This window comes from Rhipicephalus microplus, chromosome 2 (assembly GCF_043290135.1).
Source record: "Rhipicephalus microplus isolate Deutch F79 chromosome 2, USDA_Rmic, whole genome shotgun sequence".
Lineage (NCBI taxonomy): Eukaryota > Metazoa > Arthropoda > Arachnida > Ixodida > Ixodidae > Rhipicephalus > Rhipicephalus microplus.
In genome coordinates, this window is record NC_134701.1 from 220334745 (window position 1) to 220347176 (window position 12432).

At 45.6% G+C, this 12432-nt stretch overlaps 1 protein-coding gene across 1 annotated transcript in view; it reads right to left on the reverse strand.

Annotated features, from left to right (window-relative positions):
* The window catches only part of LOC142774979 (uncharacterized), a 103516-nt gene that overhangs the window by 61050 nt on the left and 30034 nt on the right, over positions 1-12432 (reverse strand). The window contains exons 3-4 of the mRNA XM_075876148.1: positions 11191-11370; positions 2401-2720 (exon numbers count right to left, since the gene is read on the reverse strand). Coding sequence (XP_075732263.1) covers positions 2401-2720; positions 11191-11370 — 500 coding nt within the window. The remainder of the gene's footprint in view (positions 1-2400; positions 2721-11190; positions 11371-12432) is intronic.

A 12432-nucleotide genomic window follows, 5' to 3' on the forward strand; every position in this document is an offset into this window, starting at 1 on the left:
CAGTGGCTGACGCCGATGAGGAATAATGCCTGAAGTGGGTATGTGCCACAGTAGAGACGCATTTATACAATAGAAGCTCATTTGAACAATCTGGCAAAATCAGTGTCACACTGCAAACCGCGTGGCTTCCCACAGTTTTCAACAGTAGGATCACATGTTGTGGTGTTCAATTGTTTTAGGAAGGCATACGCTTTGTAGTGCGTTGTTGTGATTTCACCAAAATGTAACAGGGGGTCTCTCATATAAAACCGGGAATAATTTTTTATAGCTGGCTTATCTTTGATAAGTGTGATTTTTCTCACTCAATTCCCATTGAATTATGGCAGGCTGCTGTTTGTGCAGCCAAGAGATGGTACCACGTTTAGGTGTCCTCGATTCTTCGGAATTTCATAGATAAGACTTCATAATCATCAAGTTTCTCTGTTTAAAGTTTCAGGGCAGGGGAGCCATATTATAAGAAGTTACAGATTTTCCGACAGTCACGTCCATTATTGTGCTTTTTTTTGCGGCTTAGTCGACCTTCATTGTAGCGCACTTATTATCCTACAAGCACACGAGCATGAATTAATATGATTTCAACGCATTTTTAGGTAACTCTTGCACAAATTGCGCAACAGTCTACATTTTCTTGTTTGATTTTCTCTCTTACTTTCATAGACAAGCCGCTGTCTTTAGATTGCACCCATGTGAAAGCTGTCACATTTAACTTATTTATTTTTGTTATATGACGTTTCCCATTGCCATGCCTAAAGATAAACATATCAGCGCGTCACTGGTACTGTGAAACGCACTTGTTCTATATAGAATCAACAAGTAACTCGCAAGTTCAACCAGACCTTTCGTCAAATAAACAGAGTATTTGAGCGCGTTTGCATCAGTTGTGACTGCATTTTTAGGGTAGTGTGCACGGGTTTCAGCGTTCAATAATTTCCTATTTGGACAAAAATATGAAACCCGGAGCAGCGAGCCAAATATGTGCAATTTTCTTCTCAGAAACACTATTTCTCGGAAACACAATCGCAGTAAGGACCCTGTGTAAGATTTGTGCACCATGGTTCACACGAACACCATGTGAAAAGAAAAATAGAAACATTAGAAGCCCTGTGCGCCAGCGAAGCTTCACTTGTGCAAACCTGACGCATTTTTTTAGGTCTATCTTAGCAGTTTTCAAAGCTTCCTCCTTCTTGCTTCCTTCATGCTGGCAATCAGATTTACACCTACGCGCTCAGCTGCAGAACACTCCTGCTACTACCAGCAACAAAGGTGGCCCTTCATGATCTATTGAAATGCGAGAATGAAATGGGGCAGTGTGAGACGAGTAAGTAACCTTAAACAAAAAACAAATATCAGGCTTTCGAATCAGAAACTGCTGATCACCGAGAGGTCCATGATAGAAAGAGCATCAGTTACTTAAAAGCAGCGGATACGAGCACTCATATGACCGGCGCACCTCTGAGGGCCTAATTGTGCATCATCTCCCCCATCCCGTTCCCATGCGCATGGTAGCAACTGGCTGCCTATAGGCGGGTTAACCTCCCTGACGTTCTTTTCCTCTTATTTTCCTTCCTTCCTTCCGCGTTGGAGTAAGCTCGCTGGTACTGGGTATTTCCCGAATGATGCTACAGACACCGAAATTTGTAGTCATAGCATTGTCTAGAGTGTCAGTTAGGAACGGCTTACTGCTCTCCCATAGTTGAGTATCAAGTACTCAAAATCGTTAAACGTTTTTCTAAGCACACTGCATAACCATGCATACATAGTATAGTATAGTATAGTTTAGTACAGTATAGTACCGAAAAGAGTGGAAAGAAATGTGAGTGTTGGTGAGATAGAAAGGAGGACAGAGAGGGGATGTAGCATAGTCTTTTAGTATAATACAGAAAGGGTGGGGAAGAAGGTGGGTTTAGGTGTCGGGAAAACAAAAAGTGAGAGAGCAAAGCTATGGCAGAGTGATGTACGGTATAGTAGAGAAATGAGTGGGAAATGAAGTGAGGATGAGCAGCAAATATGTGATGCTGAATAGGAGGAAAAAAGTAGGAAGAAGTAGCGGAGGCGAGTGGAGAGGGTGTGCGAGTGCGAAGTTTTAGACGTGCTAGGAAACGCGAGCAGCAGGGCTGTTTACTCCTTCTTCGCACCGATGTTGCGTAGCTGCTGCGAGTTTTAAGATAAAATTCAGTGATACCGAGCACCTAGATTAAGCATTAGGTTATTGCCTTTGGACTTCATTAGACAACACATTTATTTTGGGGCAACCTGGCATCGGCGTTTTCCAATCACAAATGAGAGAGTTGGGTAGTGAGAGAACAGTGGTATACCACTGTTTTCTCACTCTTTCAGTTCATTATTTCTGATTGGAAAAAGTGGAGAACCAGTGAAATTCAGTTTTTTCGTTGTGCTTACCCTTCGCACATGAAAAGGCACGTCGTACGTGTGGTGATGTCTGTGCTGGCCCTCACCGCCGCCGTTCGAAGGCACGCTGTCGCAGTCGCTGTTGGCGTCGTCGAACTCCTGGCCCACCGATGCCAGCTGGCCCGCGCTTTGTGCCGCTGACAGGCATTGCTGCTGCGACTGCTGCTGGCGCTGCGTCAGCCGGGGCGGAGACGGGTAGAAGCTTTTGGCGTTTGTCTCGTCGAACGACGAGTGGAGCTTCTTACTCAGCAACACCATGTCCACCATGTCACGGCTGCCCGTTTTGCTGTTTTGGCTACGATCGTCCTCCCCTGGAAGTTCAGTAAGGGTTAAGAGTAGAGAAAGAGGAAGACCAACTTACTGATAAGTGTTCAGAAATTCCACCTCTATTCCTTCCTGTGAAGGTTAATATGCAGGGATGCTGTTACAGGAGTATAATTATGAAGAAGTTGCAGATGAATCTAGCCTTGCTAGTTACCGAGGTAGCTATCCCCCTCTCTGGTATCCTCCGTTCAGGTTATATTGAAGACATGATCCGTTTTATTGTAAGCGAAGCGCGGGAAGGCTACAAAAATACGTGTCTAGAGCAGCACAACAGTTCAATGCACAGCTTATGAGTAATTACACTTATGGTGCTGTGCTAAGACACCGCATCACCACAGAATGAATGTCCCAATTTGAGTATCCCTCTACAAGCGCCACTAACACAATGAACTTCAGAGAAGCGCTACCACCCCGAACGATGTTTGACAATCATCCCCCCCCCCCCCCCTCCAAATGCCGATTCAACACATTTATCGTTGATTTCGAGGGGCTGTATTGGCTTTCTTGGAGCTGCTGTCATATACGCCAATGAGTTTATTTATTGTGCAGATGTTTGGCTAATACAAGATCTAGACCTGATCCGTAATGTGTGGTTGGCTGCTGTTGGTGTCCAAAGGCGGTATTTTGTTACGTAATAATGTAAATAATCATAATAATAGTACATCTACTCATTTCACTGATGCATCAGTTGAACACAAATTCAGGTTTAGAATATAGGTATAAAGTAAGAGAATTTCGCTACAAAAATTGTGTCCTCAGAATGCTGCATACTTTTGCTGCTGAAATCAAATTTATTGAAAAAATGAATGCCAATTAATGAAAAGCTTGTTGATATCATAAATTTGCGCAATGGTTTTACCACCCTCCATCGAATAGCTATAACAGAAAGAGAAAAAAAGAGACAGAACGAAGTAATTGATTGATGTGTGAGGTTTAACGTCCCAAAACCACCATATGATTATGAGAGACGCCGTAGTGGAGGGCTCCAAAAATTTTGACCACCTGGGGTTCTTTAACGTGCATGCAAATCCGAGCACACGGTTCTACAACATTTCCGCCTCCATCGGAAATGCAGCCGCCGCTGCTGGGATTCGATCCCGCGGCCTGCGGACGGAACGAAGTGAGTCTACTGATAATCATGTCACAGTTTTATCTTTCAAGTACAATTCACTGAATATATCGACAAATGTAAATTCCTTTAGCGTAATTACAAGAACGTAACTTCAACGGTAATCACGCAGCACTGGCCAGAATATTGAAAGCGGAATCTTTTGTCACTGTTCTTTCAATGGCTGTGAAAAAAGTGTTCTGAAAATTTTCACCTTAGGTTTTTGATGCACGCCAACACTGAAACAGTATAACTTTATAAAATGAGATAACACAACATGCTCCTTTGTTTGTGTCCTCATAAAACTCAGTCGTTTCTTTGAAATATTTTATTTCAGTCACAATATCAGCCCCATTTTGTTCAGTAGCCCCATTTTGTTCAGTTGCTTTGAAACATTGAAGCCAATCGATTCTTCCCGAGCAGATATTGCCATGCCGCTTAGACGCACATAAATATCCAACACTAATCCCATGTACTATAAGAGGCACTGTTCTATTAAGAAAGTATAGAGTTACAAATCAAAGTATGTCATTTGCATTGAAAACCAAATAACCAGCACTGGACAGTTGTTTTCCACTCATCACATATGGCAATCTTTTCACTTTATGTCCCGCTTTTCAGTATTACTTGTAGGTTTCGATGGGAAAAAAAGGAACTAAAATTACAAATGTGGCACAGTTTAAGTTTTTTTATTTTTTTATTGATTGCAGACGTTGAAATTTCTGCGCAGTTGCGCAAGTAGGATTGCAAAGTACGATTAAAACATTATGAATAGATCTATTCGCTAATAATTCTTATTTTTTAATTCGCGAACGCTATTTCTGGAATAGAGTTTTTTCGCCACAAATTATTGAAAGCATTACGCTTCTTTTCATGCCAAACAATTACTACCCAAATAAAGTACGAAATTTTTCTCGTGCGAAGACAAGTCTGCCGCGTGAATTCTCGCAGTCGTATTTTTGGCACCTTTTTTATTCTATTTATTTGCAAATTACCACCACAATAATTTCATACGACGCACTTACAAAATCTGTTTTCTAGCAACGCAATCTATTACGCAGAATGTATAATAAATATATCTTTGTTTTCACTCCACCCGTACAAAGCCAAGTATAAATAAACGGATATATGAGGCTCTTCCCAGGCTCCGCAATTCGTGGAAAGCAATTATAAAGCGTTTCATAGGGGGGCGCAATCTCCATCTCTCTACGAAGCCATCCGTCAAGCTTGTTTGACATGCGCCGGAAAAAAAAAACTCTCGATTACTTCTCAAAACAACTCGCTCCGTGCGTTTTATTCCCTAGCAACCATCTTTTTTTGTATTGATTCTTACACGGGCCGCTCACTTTTGTTGGTTTCGTCCACGGCTTCGAATATGGCAACGTACTCTTCCGTCATCATGTTTCCTATCTCGATCAATGTGACGGAAAATAACTGAACATTATAACGCACTTCCGGCGAAGTCTGGCAGCGAACCCAAAGGGCAACCGATTTCATGCTTTATTATTATGGCCTAAATATAGCGCAAATAAAGACGAGGGCAAGAAAGCGAACACCACAAGTGCTTATGGTGCTCGCTTTCCTGTCCTCGTCTTTTTTATTTCACTGGATTTACGCCGTAATCAATCAGTACTGACTCGCTTGCCTTTCCATTTTGTGTGCTTTTTTAGATAGAAAATGCGAGGAGCGCAGCAAGCGGGAGCCGATCATTTTTGTATGCTATATTCTAATTTTCTATGCCAGAACATTTTTTCTTTTGATTGTGACTTACTTAACTCATGATTAAGGTCATTAAACTATATGTGATAAAAATGCGGCTAACAATACTTTCGATCAAGAATTTATCACTTTTCCTTATTTGATATAGCTATCAGACAGCTTGCCCTTCGGAGTGTACGCTCACAGGCTGTTATCAGGTGAGGAGGCTTACGCTTGCACGCTATGTCATATTGATGCAATTTTCATCATAGTGAAAGTATGCGGTGCAACCTAGAAGCCACAATTATATATATATATATATATATATATATATATATATATATATATATATATATATATATATATAAATCTACCTGTCATAATTTGCGAGTGATTGCCACTAACCCTCAAGAGGAAGGTGTATAACAGCTGTATCTTGCCGGTACCTAGCTACGGAGCAGAAACCTGGAGACTTACAAAGAGGGTTCAGCTTAAATTGAGGACGACCCAGCGAGCAATGGAAAGAAAAATGGTAGGTGTAACCTTAAGAGACAAGAAGAGAGCAGAGTGGATTAGGGAACAAACGGGGGTTAAGGATATCATAGCTGAAATCAAGAAGAAGAAATGGACATGGGCAGGGCATGTAGCGCGTAGACAGGATAACCGCTGGTCATTAAGGGTAACTGACTGGATTCCCAGAGAAGGGAAGCGGGTTAGGGGGAGACAGAAGGTTAGGTGGGCAGATGAGATTAAGAAGTTTGCGGGTATAAATTGGCAGCAGCGAGCACAGGACCGGGTGAACTGGCGAAACATGGGAGAGGCCTTTGTCCTGCAGTGGACGTAGTCAGGCTGATGATGATGATATATATATATATATATATATATATATATATATATATATATATATATATATATATATTGTAACAGCGAAAAAAGCGAATGTAACGGACTAGAAAAAGGTAGAGAAGAGAAGCCAAGGAAGACGAAGAGTCTTGGCACGATCGCAGTGTGCTGCCGCAAACGACCATCGTTCACCTCCTGTAAATAAAACCATCTTATCACAGCTCGCTGTTACAGTTGTGGTGGAGGTGCTGGGTAGTGTTAACGGCTGAAGGGGACCTGGTGTAGCGGTGGCCGGGCGCTTGTGACGTTGGCACGTCTCGCAGCTAGCGACGTAACGCTTCGTCGTTTCGTACATCTTGGGCCAGTAAAAGCGTTCCTGCGTGCGGTTCAGCGTTCTAATAAAGCCGAAGTGACCGGACGTCGCATCGTCATGCATGGCACGTAGAACATCGGAGCGAAGGCTCTCGGGGACAACTAGAAGAAAATGTGCTCCAGGTCTGGTGTAGTTAGTTTTATAGAGCAACTTGTCTCGGACAGTAATGCGACCGCTGTGTTGGGAGGCACGTGCGGCGGCAAAAAGAGGATCCAAGTTGAGATCGTTGCGTTGTTCTCTCTGGAAATCAGCCGCGTTGGGGAACGTGCTTGTAACAGCAGCAAGGCAGTCGTCAAAATTCTCAGCATCGCAGTCAGTAGTCGCAAGAGGAATCCGGGAGAGGCAGTCTGCGTCAGCGTGACGACGGCCACTCTTGTACGACACCTTAAAGTCGTATTCCTGAAGTCGCAGCGCCCAACGTGCGAGGCGGCCAGATGGGTCACGCAAACCGACCAGCCAGCATAACGATTGGTGATCGGTAATTATCTTAAATGGCCTCCCGTAAAGATAACAACGAAACTTCTGTACAGCGAAAACAGCTGCCAGACATTCCTGTTCCGTAACTGTGTAATTGCGTTCTGATTTGCTCAGGCAACGGCTGGCATATGCCACGACTCTGCACCATTGTGACGTTGTACAAGCACCGCGCCTACACCGATACCACTAGCGTCCGTGTGGACCTCAGTCGGGCAAGATGGATCGAAGTGACGCAACAGTGGTGCTGAAGTTAGTACAAACTTAAGTTGTGAGAATGCGGCGTCACACACTGGCGCCCAGTTGAAGGTTGCATCCTGTCACAAGACGTTTGTCAGCGGATACACGATCTCCGCGAATCGTGGAACAAAACGACAAAAATATGAGCATAGGCCGACAAATGAGCGAAGGTCTCGTGCGGACTGCGGTGATTTAAAAGAGCTCACTGCTTCTATCTTGCGAGGATCAGGTCTGGCGCCATCCTTGTCGACCAAGTGCCCCAGCACGAGAGCTTGACGTTCGCCAAAGCGACATTTTTTTAGAATTCAGAACCAGCCCGGCTTTTTCGATGCAGTCGAGAACAAGACTGAGACGGTTGTTATGTTCCTCAAACGTACGGCCAAAGATCACAACATCGTCAAGGTAGCAAATGCATATTTCCCATTTTAGACCACGTAATACTGTGTCCATAAATCTTTCAAAGGTGGCTGGTGCATTACAAAGGCCAAAAGGCATGACATTAAATTCAAATAAGCCATCCGGAGTTATGAAAGCAGTCTTTTCTTTGTCGCCGGGTTCCATAGGTATTTGCCAATAACCTGACCGCAAATCAAGCGTTGAAAAATAGGAAGCGGCATGTAAGCAATCTATGACGCCATCAATCCGTGGTAAGGGATATACATCTTTCTTCGTCACATTGTTTAGACGCCTGTAATCTACACAGAATCTCCAGGAACCATCCTTTTTCCTGACGAGAATTACCGGGCCTGCCCACGGGCTGGACGACACTTGCACGACCCCTTTGTTCAGCATGTCCTTTACTTGTTCGGCGATAACTTTGCGCTCAGAGGATGACACTCGGTAGGGCTTTTGGCGGATGGGTTGTGCAGAGCCAGTGTCTATTCTGTGACGAGCGCGAGACGAGGGTAACTGAAGGGGTGCATCTCTATGTTTGAAGTCGAAAGCAGCAACATGCCGCGAAAGGACCTGCACCAGCGCTTGCCGTTCCGTCGTACTGAGAGTCTTGCTGATCATAGTGAGCATTAGATCTTCATTATGGCGAATATCACAAGTAGAGGAAGAGGTGGGGAGGTCCGTAGCTATTGCTGCTATCGAGTTGCATGAGGCTTCATCAAAGAGAGCTATCTTCATTCCGCGAGGAAGCACAACCGGAGTGGCAGAACAGTTCAGCGCCCACAATGTTGCTACTCCTTTTGTCATGCACACCACAGAACAAGGCACAAGTATGTCCTTGTTAAAACAGTTCTTGCGTAGAGGTCCCACTACGAGGTCAACACAAGCATCATCAACCGCTGTGGAAGAGACTCGAACGGGTGTCAAGCACCAAGATGGTGCTATCACTTAATCAATCACACTAAGTGTGTTCCTGTCTTCGCCACGGTAGTCTTCTTCGGAAAGCGACGGTATAAACAAATTGTTTAGTGATATTTCCCCACTACCACAGTCAACGGAAGCACCGCATTGCTCCAGGAAATCGATACCAAGAATGACATCGTGCGAACAACGAGATAGAAGCAGAAATTCCGATACAAATACTTTTCCAGCCAATAAAACACTGACAGCACATACACCAAGAGGATTAAGCCACTCGCCGCCTACACCACGAAAGGTGATTGTAGCGTCCCATGAAAACATAACTTTGCGACCTAAGCGGTTTCTGAAGGCGAGGCTCATCACAGACACAGTGGCCCCAGTGTCAACTAACGCCATCGTCGGTATTCCATCAATCAACACATTCACTTTGTTTTTGATCATAACAATAGGCACAGGTATATCTTGAAAAGACCGTCCGGCGACCTCACCTCCATTGGCCGCGGATGCTAGTTTCCCGGCGGCGGAGAAGAACGACGCAGAGGAGACGGCGAGCGACGAGAACGGTTGGATGGTGGTGTCAAACTCCGCTCGGATGCTGGCAAATCACTGCGTCTGGTCTCGCGCGAAAAACGGTCCCTTGAAAACAAGTTGGTTGTCCGCAGGTCATATGAAGCACCGGGTCTTGGTGGCGAAGACATGGCTGGTGTCCTTCGTGATTGGCGGCGTTGTTGGCGGCAATACCGAGCAATATGCCCACTGAAACCACAGTTGTAGCACACGGGAGGGTCGCGGTTTATACTATATTCAATGGTACGAATCCTGGGCCGCTGCTGTCGGCGAGGAAGTTCGTTATCGCGCGAAGAACGGGTTTCTGCCACTCTCTGGATTTCATTGTATTCGTAGTAGGGTTGGTCGTAGGGTTGGCACTGTCCTTGCCGCAGCGGGGCGTAGTCCAGCTGAGAGCCCTGAGTATAAGAATGTGGCTGTGCTCGTCGTGATCGTGCGTCATAGGCAGGGCCTCTATCGTATAGACGAGGCTGATACTGAGGTGTGGCATCAGAATCCTCAAAGCCCTCCGCCACTCGGTGCGAGGAGAATGAAGCAACGTTTCGCTCGAACTTTGGCGGCTGATAGGGGGGATGAGTGCTTGGGCGGTTTGCCACTTGCGCGTACAGGCCGAGTTCTTCACGTACTATCTGCCGGATTGTTGTTGTAAGATCAAGCGCCTGGTTGCTGTCTATGCTCGCGATGGTCGTCACATTGGGTAGCCTGCCGAACTTTGGCGTGATGCGCCTCGTCTTTAGTTGCTCGAAATTGCGGCAATGACGAATGACATCGGCGACATATGTCAAGGTGTCTTTCGCGATGAGGAAACTGTAAACATCCTCGGCGATTCCTTTTAGAATGTGCCCGACTTTGTCTTCCTCAGACATTCCGGAGTCAATGGTCCTACATAGCTTTATGACTTCCTCAATGTAGGTCGTGCAAGTTTCACCTGGCACTTGATCGCGTTGCATTAGCGTCTGTTCTGCTCTTTTCTTTATCGCTGTTGGGTCACCGAAACGCTCTTTGATTTCAGAAACAAATAAGTCCCACGTCGTTAGCGTTTCCTGCCGATTCTCGTACCACATTAATGCAGTATCCGTCAGAAAGAACGCGACGTACAAAAGCTGAGAAGCGGCATCCCATCTGTTAGCGGCGCTCACCCGTTTGTAATGAATGAGCCAAGCTTCGACGTCTTCATCTGGTCTGCCGGCAAAGGGACGAGCATCTCTCAGTTGTGGAGCCGAACTGGTTGGGGCAGAAGTCGAGAGGGGTCGATGTTCATTTGCGTTGTGGGACATGTCCAGACCAGATGGATTCGGTGGAAGTTCAGCAATGCGACGGCTCCGTCGAAGAACTTGCGGTTCACCTTCCGTCTTCGGGTGTCGATTACCTAGCACGTCCACCACAACTGTAACAGCGAGCTGTGATAAGATGGTTTTATTTACAGGAGGTTAACGACGTTTGCGGCAGCACACTGCGATTGTGCCAAGACTCTTCGTCTTCCTCTGCTTCTCTTCTCTTCCTTTTTCTAGTCTGTTACAATAAATATATATATATATATATATATATATATATATATATATATATATATATATATATATATATATATATATATGTTTAATTTCACTTATTTATTTTCTTATTTAATAAAGTTTTAACACATCAAATATGCAGGATTTTTATGTAGACCACTCAATACTCATCCCAAATATGCACGAATATTAGAGATTAAAATAAAAAAATATGTTAGAGAATTCTCATCGTAGTTCTGTGTATCTCGGGTGATGCCCACATGCCAAGAGTTCTCGCTGAGTGAACGATTTTTTTTAGGCGCAATAGAGAGTATAAGCCGCCAACACACCTGCCGTTTCGTAGATGACCCTGGAGCGAGATCGGCAGCAGGTGCGGCTGTACAGTAGGCACACGCCCAAAGACACCATGAGAACGATAACCGCGGAGCAGACAACCGGCACCACTATGCCCAGGTGCCGGTAAAAACGGCGCTCCTCACTGTTCATGGACACCAAGGGTGGAACAGTACCTGAAGAACAAGAAAAAAATAGGGCACGATGCCAGTTCTCATTGTATACCCAGTGAGACCCTGAGGGTCATATATAGCCTGTGAATGGTGGATGGAGCAACAAACCATGATTGTTGCTCCAACAAAGCCACATTTTCAAGAGAGGGTATATGTGGTCAGCCAGGGATATCTATAATTGAAAAGAGATTTTTGGGCTGCCGAAAAAAAAAAGCTGTCGTACAAGGTACAGCACAAGACATGCTCGTTGACGACTTGGTAGAGTTATGAATTTTGCTCTGTCGCGATGGTAGCGGTGGCGAAGAGCGGCGAGCCGTCGAGCGGACTTCGCTGAAACTTTAGCCCGCAGGCAAAACAGGGAGGCAATCCGTTTTGAAAACAGCAACAGAAGTAGCGTTTACTGTAGCAGGTTGTCGTTTGTACAGAGCCGGCCAGCACGACAACGTCGGCTGGGGCAAAATCTCTCTAACATGGGGCCGGCACGGCCTTAAATAGCGTTTTGGGACTCTTCTGCGAGACCAGTTCCCCGGAACGGCACAGTGGCTCGGCTGAGGAGACGCAGCCCTACCCGGAACTGCAAAGTGGTTCGGCGGAGGAAGCGACGTTATCCCCGGAACTGCACGGTTCTTCTGCACAGAAGGCGGCGCTGGGAGGGGGGAGACAATTCGTCGGAACAGGGCTCGAACTCGTCAGACGTGCTCTCGAACGAGGAACATGTCTGTGGCACAACAGCACCCCCGCCACCAGACAATGCATCCGGAGTTTTGAGCCGTCAGCGCGGCTCGGAAGGAGGGATGCTGGTTGACCGTCGGTAGCCGTTCCGCTGTCTCCGCCCGTTGAGACTTCCATAGGCCTGCAGAGGTTCACTGGAACGACGGACTCGAACACAAAGCCAAACCACTCTGGCCAAAGCAAGCACCCTCCAAATGCTGATCAAATCGCCAGACCAGCAGAAACGAAAATATTTCCTCGAGATTTAACTGAGCTAAAAAAAATTGCATCACGAGCAATGTATCTGAGGAGCAATACATAATGTGGACACTCCTTTACAGTGCATGACACTGC